This window comes from Phyllobates terribilis, unplaced genomic scaffold (assembly GCF_046119375.1).
Source record: "Phyllobates terribilis strain yellow unplaced genomic scaffold, ASM4611937v1 Scaffold_11__3_contigs__length_659146591, whole genome shotgun sequence".
NCBI classification, from domain to species: domain Eukaryota; kingdom Metazoa; phylum Chordata; class Amphibia; order Anura; family Dendrobatidae; genus Phyllobates; species Phyllobates terribilis.
Window position 1 is genome coordinate 189186398 of NW_027362771.1, and position 22518 is coordinate 189208915.

Below are 22518 nucleotides of genomic sequence, written 5' to 3' on the forward strand. Positions count from 1 at the left end.
AAAAACAGACATGTCTACGTGTCGATCACACGGACACACGGTCCGTGGAATCACACTGACATGATCTCAGACCCATTCAAATGAATGGGTTTACATGTGTCAGTGACTCTGGTACGTGTGGAAACTGTTACCACATGTACCGGACAAGAGCCCTTTGAGGCACATAACTGCTGATTAAGTCAGCCGTCGTGTGCAGGGAAAGATGCATGCTCGGCGTGTGAGCCTGCATCAAGTCAGGGAGCCGGCATATGACGCAAGTATACATCATATGTCGTAAAGGGGTTAAAGCTAACTGGGAACTAAGCCCCAGCCCTTTTCTCTAAAAATTGAATTTCAGCAGGGATGTCATGCTCACTGCTTACACCAGCTGGTCTCCAGCCAAAGATGGGGGACACTGGGAGGCAGGAGTCCTCTATGTCTGCAAGACTTCAGCAAAACTGCTTGTCTCTCCAGCTTGCAGAAAGTCTTGACGGTTGATCGATAATGGACATATAAATGTATGTGTGTATATATATATATATATATATATATATATATATATATATATATATATATATATATATATAATTTTATTTTTATATTTTTATCAATAATTGATATCCCTTTAAGATAAATGAATTTAACATATAAGTTATTTGAGTAGTTGGTATGAACAAAAAAAATTTAGGTTGATGGATAAAATGTTATGTAATCTGAATGTTTAGCATCGTATGTACAGAGGGACTATGTATGTATATACATATATGTATTTATGTACATGTGTGTCATATATATATATATATATATGTGTGTGTACAGTACAGACCAAAAGTTTGGACACGCCTTCTCATTTAAAGATTTTTAGGTATTTTCATGACTATGAAAATTGTACATTCACACTGAAGGCATCAAAACTATGAATTAACACATGTGGAATTATATACTTAACAAAAAAGTGTGAAACAACTGAAAATATGTCTTGTATTCTAGGTTCTTCAAAGTAGCCACCTTTTGCTTTGATGACTGCTTTGCACACTCTTGGCATTCTCTTGATGAGCTTCAAGAGGTAGTCACCGGAAATGGTCTTCCAACAATCTTGAAGGAATTCCCAGAGATGCTTAGCACTTGTTGCCCCTTTTGCCTTCACTCTGCGGTCCAGCTCACCCCAAACCATCTCGATTGGGTTCAGGTCTGGTGACTGTGGAGGCCAGGTCATCTGGCGTAGCACCCCATCACTCTCCTTCTTGGTCAAGTAGCCCTTACGCAGCCTGGAGGTGTGTTTGGGGTCATTGTCCTGTTGAAAAATAAATGATGGTCCAACTAAACGTAAACCGGATGGAATAGCATGCCGCTGCAAGATGCTGTGGTAGCCATGCTGGTTCAGTATGCCTTCAATTTTGAATAAATCCCCAAAAGTGTCACCAGCAAAGCACCATCACACCTCCTCCTCCATGCTTCACGGTGGGAACCAGGCATGTAGAGTCCATCCGTTCACCTTTTCTGCATCGCACAAAGACACGGTGGTTGGAACCAAAGATCTCAAATTTGGACTCATCAGACCAAAGCACAGATTTCCACTGGTCTAATGTCCATTCCTTGTGTTCTTTAGCCCAAACAAGTCTCTTCTGCTTGTTGCCTGTCCTTAGCAGTGGTTTCCTAGCAGCTATTTTACCATGAAGGCCTGCTGCACAAAGTCTCCTCTTAACAGTTGTTGTAGAGATGTGTCTGCTGCTAGAACTCTGTGTGGCATTGACCTGGTCTCTAATTTGAGCTGCTGTTAACCTGCGATTTCTGAGGCTGGTGACTCGGATAAACTTATCCTCAGAATATATATATATATATATATATATACAGTACAGACCAAAAGTTTGGACACACCTTCTCATTTTATAGATTTTTCTGTATTTTCATGACTATGAAAATTGTACATTCACACTGAAGGCATCAAAACTATGAATTAACACATGTGGAATTATATACTTAACAAAAAAGTATGAAACAACTGAAAATATGTCTTATGTTCTAGGTTCTTCAAAGTAGCCACCTTTTGCTTTGATGACTGCTTTGCACACTCTTGGCATTCTCTTGATGAACTTCAAGAGGTAGTCACCGGAAATGGTTTTCATTTCACATGTGTGCCCTGTCAGTTTTAATAAGTGGGATTTCTTGCCTTATAAATGGGGTTGGGACCATCAGTTGTGTTGTGCAGAAGTCAGGTGGATACACAGCTGATAGTCCTACTGAATAGACTGTTAGAATTTGTATTATGGCAAGAAAAAAGCAGCTAAGTAAAGAAAAACTAGTGGCCATCATTACTTTAAGAGATGAAGGTCAGTCAGTCCGAAAAATTGGGCAAACTTTGAAAGTGTCCCCAAGTGCAGTAGCAAAAACCATCAAGCGCTACAAAGAAACTGGCTCACATGAGGACCGCCCCAGGAAAGGAAGACCAAGAGTCACCTCTGCTTCTGAGGATAAGTTTATCCGAGTCACCAGCCTCAGAAATCGCAGGTTAACAGCAGCTCAAATTAGAGACCAGGTCAATGCCACACAGAGTTCTAGCAGCAGACACATCTCTACAACAACTGTTAAGAGGAGACTTTGTGCAGCAGGCCTTCATGGTAAAATAGCTGCTAGGAAACCACTGCTAAGGACAGGCAACAAGCAGAAGAGACTTGTTTGGGCTAAAGAACACAAGGAATGGACATTAGACCAGTGGAAATCTGTGCTTTGGTCTGATGAGTCCAAATTTGAGATCTTTGGTTCCAACCACCGTGTCTTTGTGCGATGCAGAAAAGGTGAACGGATGGACTCTACATGCCTGGTTCCCACCGTGAAGCATGGAGGAGGAGGTGTGATGGTGCTTTGCTGGTGACACTTTTGGGGATTTATTCAAAATTGAAGGCATACTGAACCAGCATGGCTACCACAGCATCTTGCAGCGGCATGCTATTCCATCCGGTTTACGTTTAGTTGGACCATCATTTATTTTTCAACAGGACAATGACCCCAAACACACCTCCAGGCTGCGTAAGGGCTACTTGACCAAGAAGGAGAGTGATGGGGTGCTACGCCAGATGACCTGGCCTCCACAGTCACCAGACCTGAACCCAATCGAGATGGTTTGGGGTGAGCTGGACCGCAGAGTGAAGGCAAAAGGGGCAACAAGTGCTAAGCATCTCTGGGAATTCCTTCAAGATTGTTGGAAGACCATTTCCGGTGACTACCTCTTGAAGCTCATCAAGAGAATGCCAAGAGTGTGCAAAGCAGTCATCAAAGCAAAAGGTGGCTACTTTGAAGAACCTAGAATACAAGACATATTTTCAGTTGTTTCACACTTTTTTGTTAAGTATATAATTCCACATGTGTTAATTCATAATTTTGATGCCTTCAGTGTGAATGTACAATTTTCATAGTCCTGAAAATACAGAAAAATCTTTAAATGAGAAGGTGTGTCTAAACTTTTGGTCTGTACTGTATATATATATATATATATATATATATATATATATATATATATATATATATATAATAGCTATATAGATGTGTGTGTAGAAAGAGAGAGCTATCTATGGATATAATGTTTTACAACCTTGCAATGTTTCAGATATAGAACAATATATGGCTGATTTTAAAGGAGGAAGTTTTACCTTATCAATGAGCTCTACATATAAGTGTGGAGGAAAGAAGAAGGGAGAAAATGGATCCTGGAGAAAAGTCAGCACAAGTCCTCGTAAAAAGTCTAACCTGAACGCCTCATGGAGCTCTACAGAAGAGAGGAAAAAAGGTGATTTCATTAATACACTGCTCAAAAAAATAAAGGGAACGCTCAAATAACACATCCTAGATCTGAATGAATGAAATATTCTCATTCATGCTGCACAGCCCTCCATGTGCTCGCCAGAGATAGCCTGACTGCCATTAGGTACCGAGATGAGATTCTCAGACCCCTTGTGAGACCATATGCTGGTGCGGTTGGCCCTTGGTTCCTCCTAATGCAGGACAATGCCAGACCTCATGTGGCTGGAGTGTGTCAGCAGTGTCTGCAAGATGAAGGCATTGAAGCTATGGACTGGCCTGCCCGTTCCCCAGACCTGAATCCGATTGAGCACATCTGGGACATCATGTCTCGCTCCATCCACCAACGTCACGTTGCACCACAGACTGTCCAAGAGTTGGCGGATGCTTTAGTCCAGGTCTGGGAAGAGATCCCACAGGAGACCATCCGCAACCTCATCAGGAGGATGCCCAGGCATTGTAGGGAGGTCATACAGGCACGTGGAGGTCACACACAATACTGAGACTCATTTTGACTTGTTTTAAGGACATTACATCAAAGTTGGATGAGCCTGTAGTGTGTTTTTCCACTTTAATTTTGGGGGTGACTCCAAATCCAGGCCTCCATTGGTTAATAAATTTGATTTACATTGATGATTTTTGTGTGATTTTGTTGTCAGCACATTCAACTTTGTACAGAACAAAGTATTCAATGAGAATATTTCATTCATTCAGATCTAGGATGTGTTATTTCAGTGTTCCCTTTATTTTTTTGAGCAGTGTATTTGTTGCAAAAGTAATTTCTACATCTCACTCTAACATACAACCATTACAAGCCATACCTAGAAGTGTGAGTTCACTTTTAGAATTATATCATATAAATATTTATTGGGGCTGTGATGACGATCTTAGATCCTAATGTAGCCCCCATTACAACTGATTTGTTCTCTTCTTCCATTAAAGTAAACAAGCATGTTTATGGTCGTGTCGGGTAAAATAGCTGGTGATTATCAGGTCTCTCCCATAGCAAGAAGACCTATCAATCACCTGGAGCGGTGAAGGGGGATCGACGCCAGACTAGTTTCCTCAGGGCTGCCACCAGGAATTTCGATGCCCCATACTGGCAAAATTTTCGGGCCCTCTTGATACTCTGCCCGGGCTCCACCTTGTCTCCACCACCACCCCAGCTCTGTCTCCATCCCTCAAACCTTCCACAGTCCCACCGCCCACTCTTGGAAAAACTCTACTTTCTGCACCACGTCCTCACCAATCACACATTAACAGTTCCCATCAAACACCAGATCACATATATAGCCAGCTGCTTTTGTTTAAGCCGCCACCACAACAAGGAGACTCTTCTGGCCGGGCCCTACTCTACTCTAGCCTATTAAACATTTCTTATAATACCCAATATTCTTTTCAGGTATATTTTTTATTTATGGAAATGTGTCACAAAATAAATTTTTAAAAATTATTAATAATGCCACATACAAAAGTCAAATACTGCTACACCATGACCAGACCACATATTACCACCACATAGTGACCGAATAATACCACATACAAGGGACAAATGCCGCCACACCGTGACCAGATGACATATTACCACCAGATAGTGACCGAATACTGCAATACTGATCATTAATAAAAAAAACAGAATACTAATATTACCATAAGTACCATTATACACAGGATTTCTGCACATAGAATACAATGTATAGTGTCATTGTACAGATAACACATGGAATCACCTGTGATGTCTATAGTTGAAGTCCTTCATCTTCGCTTTTCCTCTTCATCCAGTGCAAATCACTATCACTTCTTCCAGGCACGACTCGTGTCTGCATAAAATAACACAGTTATCTAGAGCAGCTTACAGAGCACATTCCCCAATTTTTCCACAACTTCTAGACTACACCAGATGAAGAAAAAGCAACATAGTGTCGACCTTTACCATAACAGGACCACCCGCCCACACTGAAAACAGCGTCCTCAAAAATAAAATATGTCACAGCAGTAATAATATCCATAATTAGCCCCTACAGTATTAATGTACCACATCCTGCCCCATGTCTCCATTCTGCCCCCAATGTCTCCATTCTGCCCCCATTGTCTCCATTCTGCCCCCATTGTCTCCATTCTGCCCCCAATGTCTCCATTCTGCCCCCGTTGTCTCCATTCTGCCCCCGTTGTCTCCCATTCTGCCCCCCCATGTTTCCCATTCTGCCTCTCATGTTTCCCATTCTACCACCAATGTCTCCATTCTGTCCCCCATTTTGACCCCATGCTTCCATCCTGCCCCCCATGGTACTGCTTTAAAAAAAAAAAAAAAAAAAAAAAGTTTCTTCTTACCTTCCGGCACTCCAGCGGCCTCTCCCATCACCGGAAGCACGATCAATGGCGCATGACAAAGACGTCATATGTCAGCGATGTCCCCGCTGACGTTAGCTGCCGGCCTGTGATTAGCCGGCGGCTGTTAACTATTGCCGTGTGGGAAGCTTCCCGCACGGGAATAGATTTAAAGTGAATGTGCGTCCAAGGACGCATGTTCACAGTACTGAACCGGCAGAATCCTGCCACTGGGGCCCGGTGAGCAGAAGAACAGGGGCCCGACCGGGCCCCCTCTGCTCACCGGGCCTCATACGTCAGTAAGTGCTGTAATGCCCTGATGGTGGCCCTGAGTTTCCTCTCTCTCTATGGTGCCTGCCCGGATTTTCTAACTACATTTTCTCTGAAACACAGGAGCGTTTAAAAGAAAAATATACCTGGCTGCCTGTGGTTTGTGCAATATGAATCAAACGAGAGGTTCCCTTTACATTTACTTTAAGTTTTAAGTATATAGATTTTAACTATTGTGGTTTTGCACTTTTTACAACAAATATCGGTCACCCTTTCACTGTACTGTAATCTATCTAGTGGAACATACTATATGTATAAATGTAAATATACTGTAGGACGTGTGATTCTAAACTGTTCACCATCATAATATAGAAGTACAGTAGTTGTTTATCAGGATAAAGTAGATTATAGGGCAAGAGCTGTAATCTATGAATGGAGTATCCCAAATTGTTTTCTTGGTCTTACTACTTACTTGTAATTATATTTTCTTTTAGATTTTATTTAGATAATGTATCAAAGCTTTAATAAGAAACCACTGCAAATCTAGAGGTCTCCATCCATTCAATGTGGAGGACAATACTATTATTATTCTTATTTATTTATATAGCGCCATTGATTCCATGGTGCTGTATATAAGAAGGGGTTACATACAAAATACAGATATCACTTACAGTAAATGAACTAACAATGATAGACTGGTAATGAGGGAAGAGGACCCTGCCCTTGCTGGCTTATATTCAAGAGTATTGGGGGTGGTTTATTTATCAAACTATTTAAACCCAATTTAAAATAAAAAGTGACAATGTACTGTTTAATCATGGAGCAAGATGCAATTCGCATGCCTGAGTAAGGGCCGTGTTCCTGAAGCATTGTGCCATTATGGCGTGTGGCTCTACATGCTGAAAACCCCCTGATGAGGTCACTACAATAATCTTAATTTTGCTGCGTCATGTAATAGAATAAGGGCTCTCATTTTTGCACGCTGGGTGAATATCATATGTGCAATACTTTTTGATATTTATTATGTTGTGGCATACTAATTCTTGGCTTGTATTTGCAAGAAATGAATATAAATAATTCTTGAAGAAATATTACCGTACCTTGTGGTTGATTACTATTGTGGGGAGATTGGAGATATCCTTACATACATTGAGTAGTTTCCCTGTGCTTGGAAAAGGTTTTTTGTTATTATTGTTGGACTTTGTCTGCCATTGTAAATAACATGACACAGTTAGGTCCAGAATTATTTGAACAGTGACATTATTTTCATAATTTAGCCTGTATACAAGCGTTCAAGAATTCAATAGGAAATCTTCAAGATGTAATTGAAATGTTGAGGTTTTCTGAAAATTTAATAAAAGGGGGTTATCATGAACACAAGTTATCAACTTCCCATAGATTAGGTGATAACTTACTGCCTGAAAAAGCCAGGAGTAGCGCTCAGCAGCCCCATAGGGAATGAATGGAGCGTTATTCGAACATGCGCACTGCTACTCTATTCTAATGGGAATAAAGAGTCCCAGCAGGTGGATACCCAACCTATCCTATGGATAAGTGATTACTTGTGTTCACTGGACAACCTCTGTAAGTATTCTTCAATTACAGACATTAATGATGTCATTTGTCACGAACACCGCCAGCTCGCTGCACACGTGACTCAGATGTGACTGTAAAGGGGTACTCAGCTTCTCTCACTCGTTCGCTCACCTATAGCAATAAATTAGGAATGGGCTTAGCACACCTCACAACCAATCCACACATCCACACCAGACTTCTTGCTGCCACCACTCACCTTTTTGTTAAGCTAGTGCAACGCCTACCTCGGGTAACACACTAGTACACCGAGCTTTCCAGAACCAAATAGGTACACATCTAGCACTCTGGCAAACACAGCAGGGTAACACAATCAGGCTGTATTTTCCCTCTTAGAGGTTGAGGGTACGTAATAAATGTATTCAATTTTAGATTTGATATACGAAAGGTACAGTGCTTACAAAAGTTACAAAAAAAATGATGTTAGAAAAAGACGCACACAAGGGAAAACAGTACAAAGAGATAATGAAAGCTATCATGAAAACTTGTTGTTTCAAAACAGGAGACTCCTCAAGGAATGAGATAGAGAATGGAAGCAGTTCATCAAGGAACAAAAAAAGGTATGCCCTGTTTAATTGTGTTTTTTTATTTTCCTTTAAAATACTAAGCAGTTTCAGTAAATGAGTTGTGTCAAGTTTTCAAATGGGTACAATTGCAAAATGCTGTTAAAAAAAAAGTAGTTTACTACTCCTTGCCTCCGTTACCGGTCACTGCGGTCTGAGTGGACAGTTACATTGGTAAGCAACGTGCAGCACAAGCAGGCTCTATGCTTTAGCGCTGCCCTAAAGGTGACTGGATAACTAGATCTGACCAGCTTCAATCCCTTCTTGCTTTTCCGAGGCTGTAGATTCAAAGTTGCCTCTGCTAGCAACATGGGAGAAAACACAGTTCAGACCAGTGGCACAAGCATGCCACGGGTCTGAGCTGTCAATCTTTAGGAGCGCTCTGCCCACAGCAACCAAGAATCCCAGAAACAGAAGAGACTCGTGGCCGTCGGGCTCCCATTTTTACAGTACATGTTTATGTCAACTTTTTTTTGTTACCACTTGCATGTGCGCACAAAGAGATCAGTAAGGTCCACATCATGTCATTATGGCTGGTGATTGTCTTCAAGTCTGCTCCGAACGGGGTCATCTTCTGAACCTTTGGACCTATTATAGCGTCTGAAGTTTTCCAGAGGATACTCTGGCACTCTGGTAGGCCAGCCCAACCCTGCACATGAAGTGGTGTTCTTTTAGTTCTGTAAAAATAGCAATATTGAATGAATTTAATATTTCTAATGTCAAATGTTGCATGTTACTCCCACGCAGGCAAATAAAAACTATTCTACACCTGCTATGAGCAGATATGCACCATTTTGCCTTACACCAGTTTTTAAATATTGCGTAAACTGTGCCTCTTGGAAGGCCATGTCGACTTTATCTTCACTTTTCAAATTTCAAGAAAAGCTAAAAATAAATTGTGCAAAGTTAGCACAATTTTGATGGTATCATGAACACATTAAAATGTGGCCAAAAAAATGTAATGACCGGCAGAACTTACTGTAGTGGACGCACGTCAATAATCCCCCAAGGAACCCACTTGGAATCCCCAAAAAGGAGAGACATAGTCCATGCACTGTGATCGATTGCAAAAAGGGTGTTTATTCCGCCATTCCAAACAACGTTTTGACCCTATATGGGTCCATTGTCAAGTATGAAAATGTGGGTCATAATTAATCTTCTTCTTGCTTATCATTAAATATGTAATCTTTTCCTGTTTACAGTGTATGCTATATAGTCCATCATATGAGTACACCTGTTTTAATGTCACTGTTAATTATCTGGATCGGTTATCAGAGATCATTATAAAAATAATACTTATATTTGCTTTTTTGAATGCTGACACATTTGTGAGGCGTTATTAGTGAACTGAAGATAGAAATCTGACTTCTTGTAGCACTCATGCATGCTGACTATTTCCTGTCTACGACACAATTTTGAATAAAAAACACAATTTTTTTTAAAAAAAGCGACATTGAAATTTATATTATAATTCTTAAAGTGGGTAGAAAATGTTTATTATGATTTATAATTTCCACAGATCTCTAGGAGGTGATCATCTTAGATCTCTCCACATGGAGCAGAGACTGTCAGCCTGTTCGGATGATGAGGCTGACCTCGTGAAAGAACTGCGCTCAATGTGTTCCAGCAAGTCAGAACCAGACATTACCAAGGTAACAAATATTAGCAGATTTCTAAGAATGACCCATGGATGATTGTCTGTTTTTTTTTTTGTTTTTTTTAAATAGACCATTATTTATATTCTAATATTTTTTTAATTAAATTTACCTTATCCGTAAAAGGGTTACATGGGCTCTGAAAAAATGTCCTACTTCCTCTAGACAGTGTTAGTGAATGTAGTGAACCTCATATTTTGTGCAATTTTTCTTCTTACCGGGATTTCATTACTTGCCACTTTCTTGCTTTGCTTCGGTACTTCATGAAGGGAGCAAGTCACTAGTTTCAGCAATATATTGAAAATGATATCTCCCTAGATACCTCTCTATCCCCCACTCTTCTTCTCAATTTTGTACAATACTGTGCATGATGACATGGAAACGAAAATGACATCTACAGGATGGGAGGAATAGACCTAAGCAACAGCACGTGTGACAAAGACCTTAGAATACTAATAGATCACAGACTGCACATGAGTCAACAGTGATGCAGCAGCAAAAATGCAAGCACAGTTCTGGGATGTATTAAGAGAAGCATAGAGTCTAGATCAGGTGAAGTAATTATCCTCCCCTACTCCTCCTTCGTCAGACGTCATCTGGAATACTGTGTCTAGTTTTGGGCACCACATTATAAAAAAGACATAAAGAAACTGGAGCAAGTTCAGAGAATAGCTACCAGGATGGTGAGCGGTCTGCAAACTATGTCCTGCGAGGAACGGTTAAAGGATCTGGGAATGTTTAGCTTGCAAAAAAGAAGACTGAGAGGAGACTTAATAACTGTCTACAAATATCTGAAGGGATGTCACAGTATAGAGGGATCATCCTTATTCTCATTTGCACATGGAAACACGAGAAGCAATGGAATGAAACTGAATGGGAGAAGATACTGATTAGATATTATAAAAAAACGTTTTGACAGTGAGGGTGATCAATGAGTGGAACAAGCTGCCACGAGAGGTGGTGAATTCTCCTTCTATAGAAGTCTTCAAACAGAGGCTGGACAGACATCTGTCTGAGATGGTTCAGTGAATCCTGCATTGATCAGGGGGTTGGAGATGATGACCCCGGAGGTCACTTCCAACACTAACATTCTTTGATTCTAAGTCACTAGTTTCAGCGATATACTGTATCTCCCTAGATACCGCTCTATCCCCCACTCTTCTGCTCCATTTTGTACAATAGTGTGCATGATAAGATGGAAAATTTGTACATACTATTTCAATACCATAATCTTTTATTCTTACAGATTGCAGACCTGGATAACTGTCTGGTGATTTTTAAAAGTCCTTCCAATGACCAGAGTTCAGCAACAGTTAACAAACTGTTCTATCAAAAGCCACATAAAGTAAGTATCATTGCTTCTAAGGCGGTCATTGCATGGTTTGGATGATTAACTGCACCAAAGCTATAAATAGTGCCTAAAAGGAAGAAGTATAACAGAAAAATATGTGTCTCTTATTTTATGAGCTATTCCTAAATAGGGGGCAGTACAGAGATCTCTCCCATGACCTGTTTATACCAAGGATGGTGACAAAGACGAGGGGGCACACTATGCGTCTGGGGGAAAGGAGGTTCCTGCACCAGCATAGAAGGGGATTCTTTACGGTCAGAGCCGTGAGACTCTGGAACTCTCTGGGAGAGGAAGTGGTGATGTCCAACTCACTTAATGAGTTCAAGAGAGGCCTGGAAGCCTTTCTTGAGAACAATAAAATTACATCTTATGCTTAGTTAATTAATCCAGGGATTTAATCTGACTGCCAGATTGGTGTCGGGAAGTGAATTTTTCCTCAATGATGTAAATTGGCCTATACCGCATGGTTTTTTTTGCCTTCCCCTGGATCAACGCTGCGGAATAGCTGCAGTGCACAAGAAATAGGCTGAACTGGATGGACGCTTGTCTTTTTTTCGGCCTTATAAACTATGTAACTATGTAAATTTGTCAAAAAAATATGTAAACAGAAAATACTTAGTAGACACTGAATGCCCCCTCTGCAGGTCAGGAGTCCCCGCAAGTAGTGCCCAACCTGGTTTTATATACATACACACATATATGCACAATATACACATGCATATTCAGATTAGACCCACATATAGACACACATATATCACACATAAGTATATTACATTACGCACTCATTATGCACACATTACAAAAGCATGCACATAGAGCACATACACGTATAAAATATGACACATGCATATACACATTACATTGACGCACTCAATAATTTTATTTTCCTCTCTCCATATTTGGAGCCGTACCAACCATAAGTTCTTATTTTTATGTATCTAAATCTGAGGTCTTATTTTTTCGAGAGAAGCTGTAGTTTCTTTAGGCGTCATTTTAACATATACTTATTAAGAATTACATGAATATTAACCCCTTTACTCCCAAAGGTGGTTTGCACTTTAATGACCAGGCCAATTTTTACAATTCTGACCACTGTCACTTTATGAGGTAATTACTCTGGAACACTTCAACGGATCCCGCTGATTCTGAGATTGTTTTTTCATGACATATTGTACTTCATGATAGTGGTAAAATTTCTTCGATATCACTTGCTTTGTGAAAAAATCGGAAATTTGGCAAAAATTTTGAAAATTTTTCAAACTTTGAATTTTCATGCCCTTAAATCAGGGAATTTAATAAATAACATTTCCCACATGTCTACTTTACATCAGCACAATTTTGGAACCAACATTTTTTTGGGTTAGGAAGTTATAAGGGTTAAAAGTTGACCAGCGATTTCTCATTTTTCCAGCAAAATTTACAAAACCATTTTTTTAGGGAACACATCACATTTGAAGTGAAAAACTGTCACCCTCAAGGTGCTCAAAACCACATTCAAGAAGTTTATTAACCCTTCAGATGCTTCACAGGAATTTTTGGAATGTGGAAGAAAACAATGAACATTTAACTTTTTTTCACAAAAATGTTACTTTAGATCCCAATTTTTTTATTTTTGCAAAAAAATGGACCCCAAAATTTGTTGTGCAATTTCTCCTGCGCACGTCAATACCCCATATGTGGGGGAAAAACACTTTTTGGGCACACGGCAGAGCTCGGAAGGGAAGGAGCCTCGTTTGACTTTTTGAATGTAAAATTTGCTTGAATAATTAGCGTACTACATGTCGCGTTTGGGGAGCCCCTGATGTGCCTAAACAGTGGAAATCCCCCACAAGTGACACCATTTTGGAAACTAGACCCCTCAGGGAACTTATCTAGATGTGTCGTGAGTACCTTGAACCCCCAGGTGCTTCACAAGAGTTTATAACATTGAGCCATAAAAATAAAATTTTCACATTTTTCCCACAAAAATGTTTTTCAGCCCCCAATTTTGCATTTTCATAAGGGTAACGGGAGAAATTGCACCATACCATTTGTTTTGCAATTTCTCCTGAGTAAGCCGATACCCCATATGTGGGGTAAAACCACTGTTTGGGCGCACGGCAGGGTTAGGAACGGAAGGAGCGCCATTTGACTTTTTCAATGTAAAATTTGCTTGAATAATTAACGGACGCCATGTCACGTTTGGGGAGCCCCTGATGCGCCTAAACAGTGGAAACCGCCCACAAGTGACACCATTTTGGAAACTATACCCCTCAAGGATTTTATTAAGGGGTATTGTGAACATTTTGAACCCAGAGGTACGACACAGAATTTGATAACATTAGTTCATCATATTGAATAAGTTGTCATTAGTCTTGAGCGCAAGTGCTCGCTACTTGAGTTTGCATCGGGTACTCGGGTATGCACAATGTATCGCGGGTGCTTGAGTGACGTGCTTGAGTCCCTGCCCCGCATGTTTCACGTTTGTTAGACACCCAAAAAAAACATGCGGGGATTGCCCGTGCATGGCAGGCAATCCCCCACGTAGTTTTTTTGGCTGTAAAACAGCCGTGAAACATATGGGGCAGACACTCGAGCAAGTCACTTGAGCACCCACGATACTCTGTGCATAACACTAGTCGCCATATCGTCATCTTTTTTTTTTCTTAACTTTTGAAAAAATCACAATCCAAACACAACCCTAACCCCAACCCTAATACAACTCTAACCCTAACATAACCCTAACCCCAACCATAATATAACCCTAACTCTAACCCTACTGGTAGCACAACCCTAACCCTTGCCCAACCCTAATCCTAACCGTAACTCTAATCCTAGAGTTTATTTTTTACGCCGTTCCTCATGCGGTATAAGTGATTAGATGACTTTATTCTTCGGGTCGGTGCGATTACAGCGTTACCAGATTCATATCGGGTTTTTATGTTTGCCAGTTGTCACACACTAAAAGACGCTATTTTTTTTTGCAATCATTTTTCCATATTTCGGCCGACAGAGTCATGTAAGGGCTTATTCTTTGCAGGACAAGTTGACGTTTTTATTGGTAGCATTTTCGGGCACGTGACATTTTTTGATCGCTTTGTATTCCGATTTTTGGGAGGCAGAATAAACGAAAAACAATTCAGGAATTTTTTTTTGTTTTTTTTTTATGCCGTTATGCGTGTGGTAAAATTGATAAGGCAGAGCTTTATTTTATAGAAAAAAAATTTTTTGCATCGCTTTATTCTGAGAGCTATAACTTTTTTATTTTTCAGCTGATGGAGCTGTATGGCAGCTTGGTTTTCGCAGGACAATATAACTTTTTCTGCTGTACCATTTTTACTTACATTAGTCTTTTTGATCACGTTTTATTCCATTTTTTGTTTGGCGGTATGATGATAAAGCATCGTTTTTTGCTTCGTTTTATATGTTTTACTGTGTTTACTAAAGGGGTTAACTAGTGGGACAGTTTTATGGGTCAGGTTGTTCCGGTCGCGGTGATAACAAATATGTACTTTTATTTTATTTTTTTTTTTCATAATATTTATTTATGAACATAGAAGAAAAAGTTTTCCAGCGAAGTGGTATCCAATTTCCAAAATTTATTGTGCAAAAGATAAAATCTTCAATCCAAACAGGGAGTTACACAGTGCTTAAGCCAACATGTTTCGACAGATGGTCTTAGTAATGGCAATTAAAGCACTGCTCCAGAGTTTTTTTATTGCACCACTGGAGTGGTGCTTTAACTGTAAGTCTCCTGCCCCCTGTCTCATAGTCACCTGTCGTTCCCATTCTTTTCCAGCGGCGCTGCGGTCCATCTCCGGCGACATGTGATCTGCTGGCGCGCTCCAGTGTCTGCTGGAGCGCGTCGGAGGTCACTTTTGACCAAAAGTCTGAGAGCCTCATTCTGGCCTCGTTATGGCTCTCATAGACTTGCATTGAGAGCTTGTGATGTAACTTCTGACTTCTGGCCAGTCAGAAGCTGCGCTCACAAGATGGCACCGCGGGACCGGATCGGCATCGGTAAAATGTGAAGATGCCGGAGGGCGAGTATAAGAATTAATTGCCATTACTAATTGCCATTGAGAAAGGTTCTGTGAACCGAAACGTCGCCTTTGGGCTCATTAAAGTCCATTTTTTTTCAAAAATTTCTTGGAGTGCTGCCTCTTTATATTCTATATATATATATATATATATATATATATATATATATATATATAAACAACAGAAGACAGAAATGGAGCTTTTAGCAAAATGCAATTAGAAAAAAGATTTTATTATTGGTATAAATACATTAAAGTACATGTAAAATCCATAAGGACAAATATAAATACTGATGTGTGCAAGAGAGAACATATATATATAATAGATAGATATTTACAATTTTTTTCCCACTTTTTTTCACTTTCTGACACTTTCTTTCACTTTTACACTTTGTCCCACTATGGAACTTTCATTTTTGCAGGCTGATCGCTTCTATATCATAGGGATACAGCAGCATCCCTGTGCTATACAGGCTGTCAGCTCTGTACTGGCACAAGTTAGATAGATCGTGCACTGCGCATGATCTATCTAACTTCCTGATGGCTGGTGTCATGATGACATCGGGTCACCATGGCAACGATCTGGACCGATCCAAGGTAAGAGGGGCTCTCTCACCTCTGCCTGCCCCGAAAATGCTGCGATCGACTTCGATCTCAGCATTTCGGGGGTTAATGTGCCGGGAGCGGTGCGGGACCGCTTCTGGCACAGAGTACCGGGTGTCAGCTGTCAGAATCAGCTGACACCCAGCGGCGATCGCCCCCGCACAGCTTTTGTGCGGGCACGATCAGTGAGGCGTAATAATACGTACCTGGTCATTAAGGCCCAGGTCTTGGAGACTTATTATTACGCCTCATGTCAGAAAGGGGTTAACTTCTCTGATGCGTTAAATGCAGGAATAAACAATTGCTTCATTTCTTTTGTGGCACGCTGATCACCATCTATATTGCATTCACTATATTGTTCAGATTGTAAATATGATAAGGATACAAAATATGTCTATACTATTTACTGGATTGTTATATTCTCTTAAAGAAGTGTATTATAAAAATGTGATTATTTTAATTGTTTTTGCACCATTATTTTTCATTATTTTTATTTTATTACGTTTCTGGGGGAAAAAAAATCTTTGAATTTTACTTTCTTTCATAATGTACTAGTATATAGAGATATACAATACACTGTTATATAGAGATGTACGTTATGCCTGTTTAATACTGTTTAGGTTGTTTTGGCAGAGTAAATTCTCACACACAACAATGCAGTCTGTGGTTTAGAGTTAGAGCTTCTGCCTTCCTTACCCGAGGTCCTGAGATTGAGTTGCTAGAGTTGGTGGGAATTTATTCCCACATCCCATTCCATCGGCCACGACCGTGGTCTATAGCCACTGAATGGGAGAAAGAGTACCGTCTCTTACTTGACTACATCTGCAGCTCTTCTTTTGATTAGCTGGCCACGTCACATGTGCATCGTGCTGCAACGATAATATAGTGCCAGGCCAGCCAATCAAACGAAGAGCCACGGATGCCAGCAGGTAAGAGGCAGTACTGCCTCCTCTATCCAGCTACCACAGTCTGCTGTCGTGGCCGATGGAATGGGACGCACAAATTGATTTGCAGAAACTCTAGTTCTAGCATAGATGAGCCCTATAAAAGCTTTGCGAGACTTAGTCAGTCTTTCAAAGATTCACATTTTTATTGAAAAAGGTTGCTGTTATTTTGGACAACAGTGTTCTTCATTTTTCATCACTGCGTTCCAATATTTCATTTTTCATAATATAATACATGGTATGTGCAGATGGGGCACACACTCTGTTTTTTCCATTAGGATTTAGACCGAAAATTTACTGTTACAGTACAGTATTGTAGATGTAATTCTATGACTTGAATAGAAAAAAACCTATAATCCTGCCGTTGCTGGTAGCAGCTGATCAGCGGGGGATGCCTAGTGTCCCACGCCCACCAATTAGATATCCTAAGGCCATCAATAAAAAGTAGTGGCCAACCTTTTTAAGTCTTTCCTGATAAGTGTGATGCTTAAGACTGTCCACCATTTTTGTAGCCTGACTTTGCACCCATATATATATCAGTCTTTTTGTATGAGAGGTCTCCAGAACTTAACACAGTTATCCTGATGTGGTCTTACTAGATCTCTGTATAGTGCCCCTTTCTACCGGCGATATCTCTAGCTATAGATCCAAGAATCATTCTTGCTTTCCCAACTGCCTGGCTACACTGCTCACTCACGTTGATGCTATAAAAAATCCATGCCCCTAAATCAGTCACAGTTCTCAGTCATGTATATCCTCAAGTATATTCTGTCTACTTACATTGAAACTTAACAGGTAACTTCCCAAATTTCTTTCTTTTCACAGAATGGGAATTGTCCTCTCAATAACAGTCAGATGTCAGAATACAGTGACCAAAAGTCAAAAGTAGAACCTGGCAGTACAAGAATCAAATCATTGCTTCCCATACCAAGAAGTAATAGAAAAAGCAGCAGTAATACAAGGCAACTAGCCATTACTAAAGACGCGAAATAGGAATTCTGAAGCTGTCATGTATTTAACCTGTGGTGTGCAGACGCAACCTGAAATATATTGCTGTATTGTAATATATTGAAGGGCTTCCTAGCTATACCAGGATAACTATTTCTTGTATAAAGTAATGTACATGATGAACACTTCCCTGTATTATAGATTGTAAATGGGGCCACAGATATGTTATATGTATATAAGTTTATATTGTATTGATGTGAGTCGTTTCAGTGGAATATTCAAGTATTGGGAATCTTGGCTGTTTTACTAACTCATTATTGTTAATATTATTTTTTAAGAAATGAGCAAAATGATTGTTTTGCCAAATGTATAAAGTGTTTATGACAGAGGTATTACAATTGACCACATTCAGGAGGATCCGATTCCTGTGTGTATTATGCACAGTTCTGGTTCACATGGAATCTACCTTTCCATCTATATCTATTTTTAATATTCACTTTCTGTACTCGCAATTGCAATGCAGCGTGGCAATAACTAGACCCACTGATTTGATTAATGCACCTTTTTTTACACAAGCCATAGACAAAATGTTGACTGTTTATTTTAATCAGCCTGAGGATCACACTTTGCATCTTGTGTAGAACATATATTGCCGTTTTTTCTTTTTTCTTTTTGCTTGCTCTGTTTTTATTGTTGCTTCACTACTTCTGTAGAAAAAGAGTTCTTATTGCAATAAACACAACATTTCTTGTCTAGTAGTGTTTATGGTCCAATAATGTGTTTATTTCTATGAATTTGTACAGCCCAAGTAACTTGTTACATTGTTGCACTTGACATGTTTTTTCAAAAATCACTATAAGGCTATGTTCACACACGTTGTGTTTTTTTCTGCAGCTAAATCTGCTGCAAAACTGACAACTTTTCTCTGGCAGGAAAACAGTTGCTTCAAAAATGCAGGTTTTCCTGCGGTTTTTGATGCGTTTTTTTTCACTGTCCTGTCTCTATTTAGGCATGTACTTTGAAAAAAGAGAATTCCATTCTATTTTGCCTTCAAAAACGCTTTTTTTGCTGCTTTTTTTCAGCATATTTTTCACGCCCCATTACTTTCTATGGGTGAAAAAAGCGCTGAAAGAAGTGACTTGCTCTATTTTCCAAAAACGCAAGCAAGGCAGAAAATACGCAGCAAACAAAAAGCAACATGTGTGAACAGAGAATTCTGGTTTCTCATAGTCTTTGCTGGTACTGCAGCTGAAAATTTACATAAAAATCTGCTGCAAAAAACGCAGCAAAGCACAACATGTGTGAACGTAGCCTAAATGGTAAAGTGACATAAGCAGGTTCGTTTCAATATCAAGCTTATACGGCCATTCTGACTTGGATTTTAAAAGTAAGTACTCCAGGGTCAACAGGTCTAAAAGATCTATTTAATATTGTATACATTTTGTATTAAGTGTGGTGATGGATCCGCTTTAAATGGCCAGCATTCATTTATTGATCACTACAAATTTGTAGGCAAACCAGTGCACCATGTGTCCAGAAATTTAGGCATTAGTCATAGTGGTTGGGCGGTTATACACATGGATGATAATAAGTGGAAATATCCATCTCCCTATTGAAGGGAAGCTTGTTGTGGCTACCAAGCCACATGAAAGCTTCAGTCTATGTCACTGAAAAAGCAGGATAAGAAATTTGTCATTCTTACATTCAGAGAAACCTAATCTATGGGACTGTAGTAAAAAAAAAAAAAAATCTGTAGACATTATGGAAAACTTGCTATTAGCACTATGACCACAACGAGACCTAAATAGAATATACAGTCATATAGGGAACAGCTACATATTAACTCAAGTGAAAAGTATTTCCGCTTAATGTTACCTGATTATTTCAATTGTAGGATGCAGAGTTTCCAAGAAAACATGAAAGATTGAAGGCAAAAAGATGATGGTGCATCTGATCTGGGCTGTCGGCTTCTTTGCTTTCTGGATCATGGCAGGTGGTGCAGCTCCAGCTTTGTGGGGCAGCCATCTTGCAGGGTGCTGGATGGAGAAAGGATGCCTATAAGAAGGGCTTCTGCTGTGAATGTAGGACCACAGCATACTCTTTTTAGATTATCTGGATAATCATACTGACAAGGAAGGACAGATATTAAACTAGTCCACTGTGATTGTTAAACCCACAGTCCTTGTAGAGTGATATATTAGACTTGCTGAAAAGTCATTAATTTGAAAATTATCATACATCTAAGAATCTGAATATCTCTCCAGGTTATTACCGTGGGGCTGATGAGTTTTATGCTATATTTCTGAAATAATTCAGTCAACAAACATCAGTTATTATCTTATTTGTGATTCCAGTTAATTTTCTTTTGTGAAGACTAGAGGGGACCAAAGCTCATAGATTGTCTCTTCTACACCAAACTGATCTATTTTCATGTAAAAACCTTGTAATTCCTTTTCTACATAAGGTTCTTGTTGCAATATATACATCACGCCTTGATCTGCTATAGACAAGTCCATAAATAAAAGTGGTTAGACTCCTAGGAAGAATAATCCCAGCCAAAGATGTAAACCAGTAACATCTCCACAAGAAGAAAAGATGCCCATGAATGGAGACAACACACAAACCACAGCCTAGGCTATTACATCTATTACATCTTTACTTATGCCTGCTAGAGATGCTCGCCTAACTACTTTCCAGTAGTTCCAGTTCAAATTGAGGAGAAAAATCAGCTTCTTAATACATTTTAAAACAAACTTGACCTGGAAAACAGGAGTCGACTGTAGCGTCGGCGTCCCTGCCTCCTGCTAGGCAGGGACGCTGTTCCCCTCACCTCTCCGCTCCGTGCCCGGCGTCTTCCTCCCGCTCTGCTGGCAGCGCACGCTGCTTCCCAGCCACGGTGCTTAGGGCGCGCGCACTCCCCCTCTCTTAAAGGGGCCGCGCGCGCCGTCCTAAGGAGTCCCCGGCCAATGGACGGAGGACTTCACCATATATAAGGCACCTCCTCCAAAATGGAGGTGCCCGAGCAATGTTGTTGCAAAGCCTTCACTCTGCTTCAGCCCTCAGGTCCCGTTACCAGTTACCTGCCAGTCACCTGCCAGATTCCTGCCTGTTACCTGCCAGTCACCTGCCAGATTCCTGCCTGATATCCGCCTACCTGCTTGCAAGCCTGCGGTCCGACGGTCTGCCTTCCGACACCTGTCAATCTGTCTATGGTCCAGCCTGCTCACTCACCTGGGAGCACTCACCTGCTACCTGCCTGCTAGCCTACCTCGAGGCTCCGCCTTCACTTGCCGTGACCATCTGCCTGTCCAGAGACTCTTGCCCGCTCACCTGGGAGCGCTCATCTGCTACCTGCCTGCTAGCCTACCTGGAGGCTCTGCCGTCACTTGCCGTGACCATCTGCCTGTCCAGAGTCTCTTGCCCGCTCACCTGGGAGCGCTCACCTGCTACCTGCCTGCTAGCCTACCTGGAGGCTCTGCCGTCACTTGCCGTGACCACCTGCCTGTCCAGAGACTCTTGCCCCTCTCACCTGGGAGCGCTCACCTGCTACCTGCCTGCTAGCCTACCTGGAGGCTCTGCCGTCACTTGCCGTGACCACCTGCCTGTCCAGAGACTCTTGCCCGCTCACCTGGGAGCGTCCACCTGCTACCTGTCTGCTAGTCTACCTGGAGGTTCTGCCGTCACTTGCCGTGACCACCTGCCTGTCCAGAGACTCTCGCCCGCTCACCTGGGAGCGCTCACCAGCCACCTGCCTGCTGTCCTTCTACCCAGAGACTGTCCCTGTCACTCGCCGTGACTACCTGCCCTTCTACCCAGAGACTGTCCCTGTCACTTGCCGTGACTACCTGCCCTTCTACCCAGAGACTGTCCCTGTCACTTGCCGTGACTACCTGCCTGTCTTCCCTGGGAGCCACCCGCTTCCTTACAAGGATCGCCCCCTTGTATAGTTGCTCAGAGGTTCCACCTCCCAGACCCGTTACAGTTTGCTCGGGCCATGGAACCCGGTGGCACCCAAGCTCCCTCACTCTCGGACCTATGTCATGAACTTTCCCGTCAGAGGTCCCAACAGGAGTCCATCCTGAGTCACCTGCGTGGTGTTAACTCCCGCCTGGACACATTGACTACTTCTTCGGGAGCTGCCTCCACTCGTACACTTACTACCCCGGCACCGCCGCAGCCCATCAACACCATGGCATCTCTTCCCGGTCCCCGCCTCTCCGCCCCTCCTCGTTTTGGCGGAGATCCCAGCCAGGCACTGGGCTTCATTAACCAGTGCACTCTGCACTTCGAACTGTTGACACACCAGTTTTCCAGCGACCGAGCCAGAGTAGCCTTCATCATGTCCCATCTCACGGGAGAGGCACTGGCTTGGCTAAATCCTCTATGGGAGAGAGGAGACCCCCTGGTGTCCAACCTGCCAGCCTTTCTCACGGCCTTCCGGAAAGTCTTCGACGAACCAGGACGGAAGAC

At 41.3% G+C, this 22518-nt stretch overlaps 1 protein-coding gene across 1 annotated transcript in view; it reads left to right on the forward strand.

Moving 5' to 3' along the window:
- Window positions 1-18824, forward strand: part of CTTNBP2 (cortactin binding protein 2) — a 148859-nt gene extending 130035 nt beyond the window's left edge. The window contains exons 19-23 of the mRNA XM_073651904.1: window positions 3584-3763; window positions 8468-8525; window positions 10048-10180; window positions 11430-11528; window positions 17926-18824. Coding sequence (XP_073508005.1) covers window positions 3584-3763; window positions 8468-8525; window positions 10048-10180; window positions 11430-11528; window positions 17926-18093 — 638 coding nt within the window. The 3' untranslated portion in view covers window positions 18094-18824. The remainder of the gene's footprint in view (window positions 1-3583; window positions 3764-8467; window positions 8526-10047; window positions 10181-11429; window positions 11529-17925) is intronic.
- Window positions 18825-22518: the final 3694 nt, after the last annotated feature.